At 41.8% G+C, this 12,512-nt stretch overlaps 1 protein-coding gene across 12 annotated transcripts in view; it reads left to right on the forward strand.

Moving 5' to 3' along the window:
• The window catches only part of KMT2E (lysine methyltransferase 2E (inactive)), a 181,176-nt gene that overhangs the window by 69,005 nt on the left and 99,659 nt on the right, over positions 1 to 12,512 (forward strand). For 9 of the 12 annotated variants that reach the window (XM_073619626.1, XM_073619632.1, XM_073619624.1 and 6 more), the window contains 2 exons: positions 3,998 to 4,051; positions 8,638 to 8,810. In XM_073619626.1, the coding sequence (XP_073475727.1) occupies positions 3,998 to 4,051; positions 8,638 to 8,810 (227 nt within the window). The remainder of the gene's footprint in view (positions 1 to 3,997; positions 4,052 to 8,637; positions 8,811 to 12,512) is intronic. The other 3 variants (XM_073619629.1, XM_073619631.1, XM_073619634.1) reach the window with 1 other exon arrangement.

Genomic DNA, 12,512 nt, shown 5'->3' on the forward strand with positions numbered 1-12,512 from the left:
ACCAAGTGCCTCTTACCAGACATATGTAACCCCTACCAACCAAGGTCACATGTACTTGGATATACTGTAAAAGTCCACAGGATGGATATGGCCAGGTTGACGCAGATCACAGCTCAGACCGCAAACAGCTTAGCATTGTAGTGAGGGCAGCAAGAGACAAGAGGAAAGAAACAAACCAGACATAGATAGTACTGCACTGTATAAAACTGCTGCATTTATTTAATATAGAGGGTACTTCACAAGACAATATATGCAAGCTCAAAGTCTGCTTGCAAGCATCGGCGGACATTATGAAGTCAGCAGCTTGGGCTCCACCCAACATGTTTCGTTCCAGAGAACAATAGGGTCTTTTGTCCAAAAGAGAGCCTGACCCGCTTCGAATTTAAGGGATGATGTGTCTTCAGAACTTAGCCTTGACGTTAACATGAAGCATATCACTGAAGGACCGAGCAATCAGTGCCAACTTTGGGTTTTGGTCATTCAAATGTCATGCAGTCCCCACTTGTGGTTCACATTGGGCCTGTTGGCTATGGTTTGCTGTGTTATCCACACCCTAGTTGAACTGCTTTTTTAGATATTCCGAAAGTATGACTTCTGTGTCCCTCAATGGGTGAAAACAGTGGGATTCTTTTACGTGCCATAAAATAATTTTCTTGGAGTCTATTGAAGGACCACAGGTCACAAATCCCTGTTTTTGTTTACTTTTCTTGGCACTGCTTCCTTCAGACTGAGGCATTCTGGTAGTTGGGGTTATCCTGGGCTGGTTTACAGATCGTCAGTGTCCAATCCTCCATTAGGCAGCAGTATAACCCTGAAGTAGGAATTTGTGTCCCTCAAAGACTTTACAGAGAGTACAAAAATCCTTTTTCTGATTAGATATTTTGGTAGCCAAGTCGTGTATGCATGACCACCCGCCAACTAATGTCTAGGTAGCTTTAGTGTAGGTAGTCTCCTCAACGCCTATATTTTGGAAATAGCTGGCTGTTCAGAAAAAAATATCATACAGATTTTTTAGATGCCAACGTGTGTTCTTCCTGTTTGCCTGCCCAGGCTTGTGCCCTAGTAGCATGAAGAACTTCATTATGTGTTGCACGTGAGGTCACCAGTGTATTAGTTAATTTTGAATTTACATAATTTTAACTTGCACATGAAGGTTGAACAAAAGCTTTTGTTTCTCAATCACTGAGCAGCACAAGAATTCAGAGACAGTTGAGTTATACTGCCACCTACAGGATAATTTGGACAAACCATAATTGGCCTTTCATAATCTTCTAGCATGCTGCAGTTTTTTTGCTAGTGTCTTTAGAGAATGGATGCCTTTTCTCTGCTCTGCTGAAAAAAAAGTCCCAACATTTTTGCTCTTTTTTTCTTCAGTCAAAATTTCCCTGTTTAAACTGGTCTCTCTATGCAACTATCCTGATTGCTTTATCCTTAGCAATATCTTTTGGAGGCCATACCTTGTCCCTGCTAGATTTGACATTTGCTGAGCTGGCCAGAAATGTGACCATTTTGCTATTAGTCTCTGCATTGCAATACTTTCAGTCATCAGTGTTTTTAGAATCTACACCATTCTGCTTGCAACACCAAATTTTTCTATGCATGGCAATGTGTGCCTGGCTTAGGTCCGGAATTTGTTCCTTGAGGTTCTTTGCCACAAAAAATTTACTTTTTCCAAAGTGGAGAGAGGTCTGTTAGCTTTTGCGGACATCTGGGCAGCCAGCATCTCTAATGCCTGGGTATGGGAGGGAGTTTCCAGGGCTACAAGCTAGATTTTCTGTCGTCGGCCCCAGCCTGTGTCACCACACAGATTAGGGGATTTAATTCTTCCCTAGCGTCCTTCTGGAATGAGTCCTTGCCGCAGTTCTAGAGGTTTTACTCCAACCTGGTCACCATTAACAAATCAAAGGGGCCTCTACCTCATCATGAATTTAAAGTTTCTAAATATTTTAGTTCTGGCCGAGAAATCTGGGCATGCAACACTCCCAATTTGTGGCTTTGCCATTCATCCTATCTTCTGCTCCTTGAGTGTTCACCAGGGTACTGACACCTGTGCTTGCCTTGCTACGCTCCCAAGGCACCCCCTTTCTGGGATATCTGTTGGCCCTCCTGTTGACGTAGCAGTCAGCACAAATTTTAGTTAACGTGGTGCACTATTATTTTGATACTGCTTAACAATAAACCAAGGCACGCTGGAAGGAGGAGGGGTTATACAGGACACAGTCTGTTTTTTACCAGTGTTCCTGTAGGTGGCTGTGTAATAAGACAGTACTAGACTGTCCCTCAATAAACTCCCAAAAAAGTAAAATAAAAATATTTGTAAATTATTTACATTAACAGGAACAGGGGTTCTTGTAAGGACTTAAAATCTGGAAGGTTAGAATAGTGAAGCATTTGTGCACCTGACATATTCTGGGTATGTTTAAATTTACACCAAAAACTGATCAGTGAAAAATCAAGTTTATACATTTTAAGCTGGTCATGGAGCGATTTTTTTTTTTTTTCCTGCAATCCGTGGTTGTCAGTGTTGATGGGGGAATCCCTCCCGCAGAGCCATTGTGGTCTCCCAGCAGGGAGACCACAATGATTACTTCTAGAGGCTATAACTGCTAGCAAAAATTGTTTGTAAAATCTGATAGGCTTGTTGTACATAAGTTGATCGCTCAACTTGGGTACGTTCAGCCTTGCCCATACATGGTTGGAATCCCGGCCGGTCCCTGCTGAACCATCTTTGGCCAGTCTTGGGGTTTGCTGATAAGGGGTTTCACAGCTTTCACCCAGGATTCACAGATTTTTCCAATTTTATATAATTGCAAAATTGTGACTCTTGGGTAAAAATTCCGTGAATTTTGTGTGTGTGTGTGTATATATGTGTGTGTATGTATATATATATGTATGTATATATATATATATATATATATATATATATATATATATATATATATATATATATATATATATATATTCTTATCAGACCCATAGATGTACAAACCTGTGCATTTTCCTTGAATTCAGTGATCTCTATGAATCGCCAACATTGTCGGATGTGATGCATTAAATATATAATTGCTTTAAAGTGTTATATTGTAGTTGTAGAGCTACTTGTTTATTGTATTATAGTGTAGTGCAGGGGTCCTCAAACTTTTTTTTTTTTTTTAAACAGGGGCCAGTTTACTGTCCCTCAGACTGTTGGGGGTCCGGACTCTTTGCCCTCACAGAGTGCCCCCTCTGACACAGAATACCCCTCTCACAGAGCCCCCCCCCCCCCCCCATCGATATTGCACACTTCTATAAGATCGCAGCACTTGCACTCCCCCCTCCCCTCTGCTATCTTATTCACGCAAGACAGGAAACATAACGGGTTCAGACAAAGGGTGGGACTTTTCACGGTAAAGGCAGTTGATTGTTTGCACGGACCGCCCCGCTGTCTAGTAACCAATCGCCCGTTTATTAACATGAAAAGTCTCACCCTTTGTCCGAACCTGTCATGTTTCCTGTCTTGCGTGAATAAGGTAGCAGAGGGGAGGGGTACAGTGCGAGTGCTGCGATCTTATGGAAGGGGCAGTCCGCGGGCTGGGTAAATCAGCCTGGCAGGCTGTAGTTTTGAGGACTCACGGTGTAGAGGAATTCTGCAAATATTTTCTTAGTACTGTTAATGGAAAGGGTTGAATCACTTTTTTAATTAGTTTTATGCGTTGTTTAGTAAGTTAATTTGACATCTTTTTGTAAATTAGTAAAGGGATCATACTGATTTCACCTTTTAATATGTTTAAATGTGTAATATTTACCTGTTTGAGAATAATTTTAGTTGAAATATATATTGATCATCTTCATAGCTGAGACAATGGTGTGAAGCCTATTAAGGAGGCAATACTTTCTTTGCCATTAGATGAACAGATCAGTCTGGTCATGCACAGGCAAAGAGCGTTGGTGCACTGATAATGTTATTTATTGAGTGCCACATACCTTTTGGGCTATAACTTTTGTGACTCTAATGCAGATGATCTTCAAACCTGCTACAATGGTAGAGCCAACAGCGGAAACCTTTTATCTGGTAGGTACCATTTCAAGTGTGACACCTCCCACTTCTTACTATATGCAAAAAAAGTTAGCATTTCTAAATAAGTTCTTGTGTTTTTTTTTTTTGTTTTTCTTTTTAAGCAATCAAAAGTATTCTATTCTAATAAAGTAGATTGACTTCTTAATTTTTATAGTAATGTACATGCACAGACAATATTCATACATGCACATATCCAACTAGTGGTAATCACAAGTAATATATGTCTACTTGGACAGTATGGTATGACAGTCTGCATGTTCCATGTAAAAAAAATTTTTGTAAAATATCTGCTTTTTTAAATTTTTATAAAAATATTTTTATGTCGTAACAATGGTCAAACGTTCATGTTTAAATTTGTGTACCTGTTTTATTTGTATATGGTGTACTGTTAGTAAATTTTATTTATTTTTTGATACAAAACTTGTTCTTTAATATATTTGTTTTTAGTTATGTTGTAAAAGTTTTCACTTGCAGGTTTAACTAAAAACACTTGTAAAAGTTAAGCTTCTCCAGTTTTACTTATTTTTGCATGATACTTATTGGACTTTAGAGCACTTTTTACATGGGTGATCTAATCTGGTCCACCTGTCATTATTTTTTTTTTTTTTTCTGGTAGACCTGAAGGGAAGGTCCGGTCCATGCATTCCTATGGACAGGTGGGTGTAAACAGACTTGTGTCCTCTTGTACCCACCTCCCTCCAGGACTGATCCAGTCCGCTTTAAAAAAAAAAAAAAAAAAAAAATGGAAGGAGATCTGTTATCTTTTGTTTTGGCGGAGCGGATCAGAGGGTAGTTGGTGTAAACTGACAGTGGGCTCTGTCCATGTCTGCTCTGCAGAAACTGCCATTCACCCACTATGCTTCAGTCGGCTCACAGATCCAACTATTGATCGAAACTGAATCCACCTCATGTAAAAAGGGCCCAAAGGGTAACCTATAATTTTGGCAAACCTCAAGGTCTGGGGAAAAAAAAGACTGACAAAGGAGTTTGTTCAACCTTTGCTATAGTGAAAATAGTTTTAGAATGGACTGGCCGTTGTAGTAGCAGTTCTGAACCTCTAGTGTCTGCCTCTTCTATAGTTGGGATGTTGTGAGGTGAATCTGTTTTTGGGTTGCTAATCCATTACAAGCAAGCCTGAAATAAAGCACACCTTCCTGCTTAATACTTCAGTGCTTGGATGTTTACTGAAACTAGACCCAGTCACCAGACCATTTACTTGGAAAAAAAAAAAAATTCTTTCTAAAAGATATTTTAATTTTACTACTTCTTGATAATTTTTCTGTATGTTGTATACAGTATCTGTAAATCAAAAAATGTCCTTTTGTTAACATTCAGAGTGCTTGCACCTTTAATTAGTGCCTTTACAATTAAGCCCTACATGGGTGAAATGCTTTGTGTGGGGGGGGGTGGGGGTGTTTATGGATGGAGTCTAATGCCTCGTTTCCACCGAGTGGATCGGTTCGGGTCGGTACAGTTTGCAAGGCCTAGAATGGTCCGGCCTATTCAGGCGAGCGTTTCCACTGCAAGTCGGACTGACAGGGGCCATACGTGGGTTTAGAAAAAATGCCTAGCATGGCGTCACATGTTTGCCAATCAGTGGAATGTATCGTAGCTCCGCCCTAACCGAAACGTTCCATTTTCTATGGCCCCACATCTGAAGCAGGACCCTGAATGGAGCGGTTCGGTTGTATGGGCCGCTTTCATAATGGAAACACCCAAAATAGCGTACCGTACCGATCCGATCCGTTCGGTGGAAACGAGGCATTAGCTGAATCCATTTGATGGATTTTCTTTACTGCAGTGTACATTAAGAGTGTGTGGACTTGTGCTATTCTTGTGGATCCACTATTGAGCTAGATGTGCTATCATTAGAGGATCGACACCTGCCAGTAGTTAAACTGCCCAGAGAACCATACACTGGGGTATTTAAGCGGTACTTTACTTTTGCAAGTTTAATGATTATTCCTTTTGGGCTGCGTTGTGTCTTATGATGTTTTATTGCTAATTAAATCTACTCGTAAGGCCTTGCTTACACAGCATGCCTGTGTGAGAGCTGTGTTTATCGCATAGGGATGCGCCGTTGTTTTGTGCAGGCAGACAGTCCCATTGATGTCAGCTGGGTTGCATTGGCTGCACGGACACAGACTCTGCTCCCCGTCTGACATCTGTGTGTGTGCACGGCCCTCAACACACTGTCTGGGTGTGGATAAACACAGCCCTCGCATGGGCGTAGGCTGTAGTACACACCCTGGATGAACATGGCCTTCTGCAATGGGTTATGCTGGCCTTGTGTACACACACACACACACACACACACACACACACACACACACACACACACCTATTTTCAAATTCACAGGTACATAGTACCCCCTACTCATTCACCCTAAAAAAGAATGTGCCCTAGAAATAAACACACCAAAACTTTTCGCAGGTCCTTTATTTAAAAAAAAAAAAAAAATACTTGAATGTCCCCCAATGTACATCCATCGTCCATCACGATGAATGCCACCCACGCGAAAAAGAAATCTCGTTGACACGACCACTCCATCACTTGGCTCCTGCCTACTGACACACTGCTTACTCTGCTGCTGAAATAAACGAAGGGGCGAATTTACCTGATGTCATTGACCACTACAGGGATGCATTCACATTTGATCAATGATGTCATTGGGGTGTGGAGCCACCCGCTGACTTCACTTGGCTATCCCACCCCCTTATGTCATTGGCCATACATGAATGTGTCCATGTATGATCAAAGTCACTGGGCCCCACCCCTCCATGTATGGTCAGTATCACTGACCCCACCCCTTATTTTCTTTCAATGGCGTTGGGAAACAGCATATCAGTTGGCAAAGGAAGATGAGCAGGACTTTATTAAAAATACATTTTTAATAAAGGACTTGTCATAAACCGTTGGGTGTTATTTACACTGGTCCTTTTTTTGGGTGGATGAGTAGAGATTTTTATTTTTTGATCCTGAGGTCACCCCAAAATCCATACTAGATCCAAAGGGCCGAGTTTGAATTGGTAGTGAAAAGTGGACACTTTTTTTTTTTTTTTTTTTTTTTGGGGAGGGGTGGTTCTTTTGTTAACTTTCCATTATCAGCGTAGGGATGAGTCATGGTTGTTAGGACTCCTTAACAGCCAGCATCCCTGAGCTGAACTTTTACAATTGGCACTGCTAAATGTTTCACTTCGAGCTGCAGACGGCAGTCCTGTCTGCAGTAAAAGAAGAATGGGGGAGGGGGGGGGGGGGGGAACGCATTTAAATACGGCAAAATAATTTTTTTAATCTGCAACACAGCGCTAAGGTCTGTTGAGCCAGAGTTTTTATTGCTCAGCCACAAGTTACCATAGCAACAGTTCACACTGCTCTGGTTGTGGTGCAGCAAAATACAAATAACTGGTCATATTTGACTGGCAGTACTACCACCAAACGTGACCCATTCATGGCAATGGAGCTGTGTCGTAACCACAAGCAAAGCGGTATTTCTTTTCAAAATCCCTATTTGGCTACCAAAAAAAAAAAACATTTTGAAGAAGCCTGACTTTGTGGATAAATTTCTTGCCAGTAAACACAAATATAACGTTTTATCTATAGTTTCCACCAATGTGTTGTACAGTCTTGCATAAACTTGACATTCTCTCAACTAAAGTGACATCTTCTCTTCCCTGCACCCGCTGTCACAATTTGAATGCAGCCCTGCTGAACTCCATCCACACAGCTATGTCATTCATTCACAGAGCTCTTTGAATTCATAAACTGCAAGTCCTGTTGGCCACTGCGGCCGAGGGCTTGTAGCTCCCAATGAACTGCAAGGACACTGGTAAGTGCTCTTGTAGTTCATTGATTCTTCCAGCAATTCAGGAACTGCCTGCATCAAAGGTAAGGGGAGACAGTGTACCAAGTCTACAGGATCCTGGCATTTCATCTGTGATTTGCTGATCCTGGGTGCAATGCTTTACAGGCTCCAGAGTAAATCCACTTTTCTTTTTATTATTATTAAAGGTGAACTTATCCTTCAAGTGGAACTTGTATGCAGTGTTAAGTCATGTCAAACGTAAAGTAAATTTAAACAGTATGTGTAGATAAATTGAGAATCTTATGATTATGATGAGGAAAGGGAAAAAAAGGCAAACCCCAGTGTATGAATATGATGGGGAAAAGAAAACCTGGCAGATCACCCCAGTTTCAGATCTCATGCACACAGTACTTAACCCCCCCCCCCCAAGCCTGTTTTTTGCAAGCGCATTCAGACATGTCAAGCGTTTTCCCACTTATTCCATTGGCCATATTGGATTATTTATTTCTGGCCATTGGAATGAATGAGCACTCAAACACTAAATGTGCCAATCATTTAGGTGCATTCTGTGTGTTCCACAAAAAACGCCCCTTTCCTGAATACGCAAGTGATTTATTTATTTTTAATAAAGCATTTAGCCAATATTTTCAATTAAACCTATATTGAAGAAAAATGCTCTCAAATGTATAGTTTTTTTTTTTATTTGCATTCATTTTAGGGATTTGTTTACATTTATTTTTTCTAAATAAATTGCTTGTCTGTCTGGTTTTAAAGATGGTGACACCAGTGCAACTGAGAGTTGTGATGAAGTTCCAATGGAGCTGTACACAGCTTTCCAGCACACTCCAACAACACTTACACTCACTGCCACAAGGGTAACAAAGACCAATGACAAGAAACGGAAGAAAAGTGGAGAAAAGGAGCAGACTACTGCAAAATCTAAAAAGGTATGGCTTGAAATAGGAGCATTGGCAATGCTTCCTTTTAGGTTATCAATTTTAGTGATTGCGTTCAGAAAGATAATTTTGCTTTGTTTTGGTTATATTTGTTGGAGAACATAGCACTGCATGGTATGTGCTCTGTCTACAGAAGGAGTGACCCTGTCAAATTTGATCCCTTCTTTATTGACTTAATGCTCAATAATTGAAAGCAGGTACTTTTCTCCAGTTTTCCAGGACAGCCTCTGAGACCTTGGGCTCCTCACTCCGAACAAGATACATGTACCCCATTCCAAATAAAAGGCAGTCCTCCCAGGCCCATACCTCTGAGTATTTGTGTTTCCTCCGGATAGGATGCATGTTGTGGAACCTAGGAGAGCTCTGGGTCTCAGAGGTTGACCAAAGGGGCTTCTTTTAAAATGTAAAAGCTGTACGTTTTTTACCTGTCACAATCCCTCCCTGAAGAAGTGGAGTGGGACTGTGTGGTTTCAGTCTTCAGCCTCAGAGAGAGAGAAGTGGACCGCTGCTGTGTCTCCCAGCTCCCTCTGTTTGGCACGGCCGGCTCAGCGTGCTCCTCTGTGTAAGGACAAGCACCTGGCGTTTCACTTCCAGTGGGGGGGGGGGGGGGGGGGGCGACGGCGACCTTTATGCGTTCCAAGCTGGTCAGTCCAGGAAGCTGCATAGGCAGAGAGAGACTGAGTGATGTCATCAGCGGGCGCCAGAGACTCGTGGTTCCTGGTCTCATTTAGTGTGGCGCAGGCAGCATCCAAAACGGGCCAGCTGGTGATTTTAGGAGTGACCCAGCGTGGCTGTGGGAGAACACTGTTGGCAGCATGGACAACACTGCACAGGCAGGAAAATCGGTGGCAGCCAGCACCGCCTCCTCTCAGGTAAGCGAGATTTGGATCCCTTTAGCAGCACCTTGGAGAGGTTTTTTTCGATGCTATGGGCTATTTTTCCTACAGTGTTTTTTTTTTTTTTTTTGTTTTTTTTTTTTTTTGGAACCGTGCCCCCCTCAAATACTATTTGTTGTCTCCTGTCTTAACAACATAGGTTAAAGCCCAGCATAGGACAGAGGTGGCGGCCCCCAAGAGAACATGTGCTGTTTGTGTGGCTATGCTAAGCTCTGCGTGGGAGAAGCCCTTATGCCGTGGCTGTGTTGATAGTCTGGTGAAGGACGAATCCAAATCCACGTCACAAGTTTCTGTCATCATAAAGGATGCAGGGTCCCGCAGTACCAGTTGTCCCAATTCCTTCCCAAGGAGGGGACTAGAGAGGATCTTAAGAAGGAATCCAGATCCCCTACCTCTTAAGCTGATTCAGCTTCAGAGGATGATGTCAGGGAAGGTGACTCCTCCAGGGGCTCAAGGTATAAGTTGTCCCTGGATGATTTGCTTAAAGCTATTTACAAAAGCTATTTACAAAACTATTTACCTTGGAGATTGAGGAAGAAAAAGTACAACTGTCAATGCATGACCAGATGTATGTGGGGTCTCATGTAAAGAAATCAAGGGTTTTTCCAGTTCATAGCTCTCTTGATGAATCCAATAAGTTAGAATGTCAGAACCCGGAGAGAGCCCTTTTTTTTCAGGGGGCTTTAAAGAAGTTTCCCTTTTGTGGAAAATGCGTTCCAGTCTTGGAACAAAGAGCCAGAACTGGATGCACCCCTCTAAAATCTCAAACAAATCAGACTTGGCCTTTGGATAAGCATGGAGATGTCCTACTCTGTGGAGCCTGGGATTCTACCGCGCTAAGCTTAAAACCATCTTTAGCGGCAGCTTGTGTGGCCAGAAATTTGGACTGTTGGCTTTCCCAGCTTCAGTCACACCTATCAGCCGGAACCTCAAGGCAACGGATTCTAAAGTCGTCAACCACGATAAATCCTGCCTAATTCCACCCTAGAGAGTTTCATACCTAGGATTCGAGATCGCCTCGGTGGAGGGAAAGATTTTCCTGCCAAAGGAAAAATTTCTAAAGATGGACCGCTTAGCAGCAAGGCCGAACAGCAATCTATCGGTCTCACAGAGAGACATCTCTCAGGTAGTGTGCCTTATGACATCCTGTTATCCCGCAGTACCTTGGGTGAGATTCCACCAACGTCCTTTTGCAGGCGTTCCTCATAAAAAATTGGAACGGATAAAGATACATTAGAGGTTTCGAGTTCTCCTTCCCTCGAAGGTCAGGGGGTCCCTCTGGTGGTGGCGGGCCCAGCACAACATATGCAGAGACCTAGAGTGGACTACTCCCAGACAAAAGTTCTTAGCACCGATGCCAGCCATTTCGGTTGGGGAGTGCATCTGGAAAGCAGGGTAGCCCAGGGAACCTGGCCCCAAGAGAAGCCCGGTGGTCTTCCAACCAAAGGGAGTTGTTAGCAGTCCAGCTAGCGATGAGTGCTTTTCAGGTAGAACTAGTAGCTTCTCACCTTTTAGATCCACTTGGACAATGTAACCACAATTGCATTTATCAACAAGCATGGCGTTACAAGCAGTCAGTGGCTGCAGACAATTGCAAAAAACAACATTTTTTTTTTTCCTGGGCGGAACAAAAATTGGCCTCCGTCTCAGCCATACACCTGAAAGGGTCCCAAAATGCTCTGGCGGACTTTCTCAAAAATTCATCAATAAAAGCAGCAATAACAAAAGGGAAAGGGGATGGGAAGGGGAACGTGTGGAAAAGGAGGAACAACGAGCTCTGGTGTACACAAAAATAATCAACATATTAGATGTCTAACATTTAACAAAAGGAAATCCACAAATGGTATATCTGTGGATATTACTGTTTAGAGTAACCCCAGTGCGTTTCAATCATTTTGTATACAGTCTTCTTCAGGGGGCTGCAGACATCTATAACATATCGATACAGAACATTAGCAATATTGACCTCAATAAAATCATCATTGGGAATAAAAAGCCTGTATATACAGGAATTCAGAAATAACAAAGGGTCCTACCTTTTTGATATGAGAAATATTTAAATAGCCAGAGCAAAAAGACAAAACGTCACAAATGTATTTCCCAGATTAAATGCATTTAATCTAGGAAAGCAGAGGATTTGCATCACTGCATAGGATATCCTTACAAAAACAAAAAAGTTGAAGGTAATTCATTCCTAGATATTATACATATCATGCGTGCATTTGTGTCTCCCCCCCCACCCTTGCACATCTATGTATGACCTCTTGTAGATAGAATTAGAGTCCCTGCCCACTTTATAGATGGTGGACCACCGTTAGTATATCCTGATGTGTTGTGACGTTTTGTCTTTTTGCTCTGGCTATTTAAATATTTCTCATATCAAAGGTAGGACCCTTTTGTTATTTTTGAATTCCTGTATATACAGGCTCTTCATTCCCAATGATGTTATTGATGTCAATATTGCTAATATTCTGTATCGATATGTTTATAGATGTCCGTATCCCCCTGAGGAAGATCGTACACAATTATAATGCATTGGAGTTACTCTAAACGGTAATATCCACAGATAAACCATCTGTGGATTTCCTTTTGTTAAATGTTATATAGACATCTAATATGTTTGTTTATTTTGGTGTACACCAGAGCTCTTGTTCCTCCTTTTCCACATGTTCCCTTTCCCACCCCCTTTCCCTTTTTGTTATTGCTGCTTTTATTGATGCAATTTTACCCACTCAAAATAAAAACAATATTTTTATATATATATATAAAAAAAAAAAAAAAAAAAAAACATGTTTCA

This window comes from Aquarana catesbeiana, linkage group LG03 (assembly GCF_042186555.1).
Source record: "Aquarana catesbeiana isolate 2022-GZ linkage group LG03, ASM4218655v1, whole genome shotgun sequence".
Classification (NCBI taxonomy): Eukaryota; Metazoa; Chordata; class Amphibia; order Anura; family Ranidae; genus Aquarana; species Aquarana catesbeiana.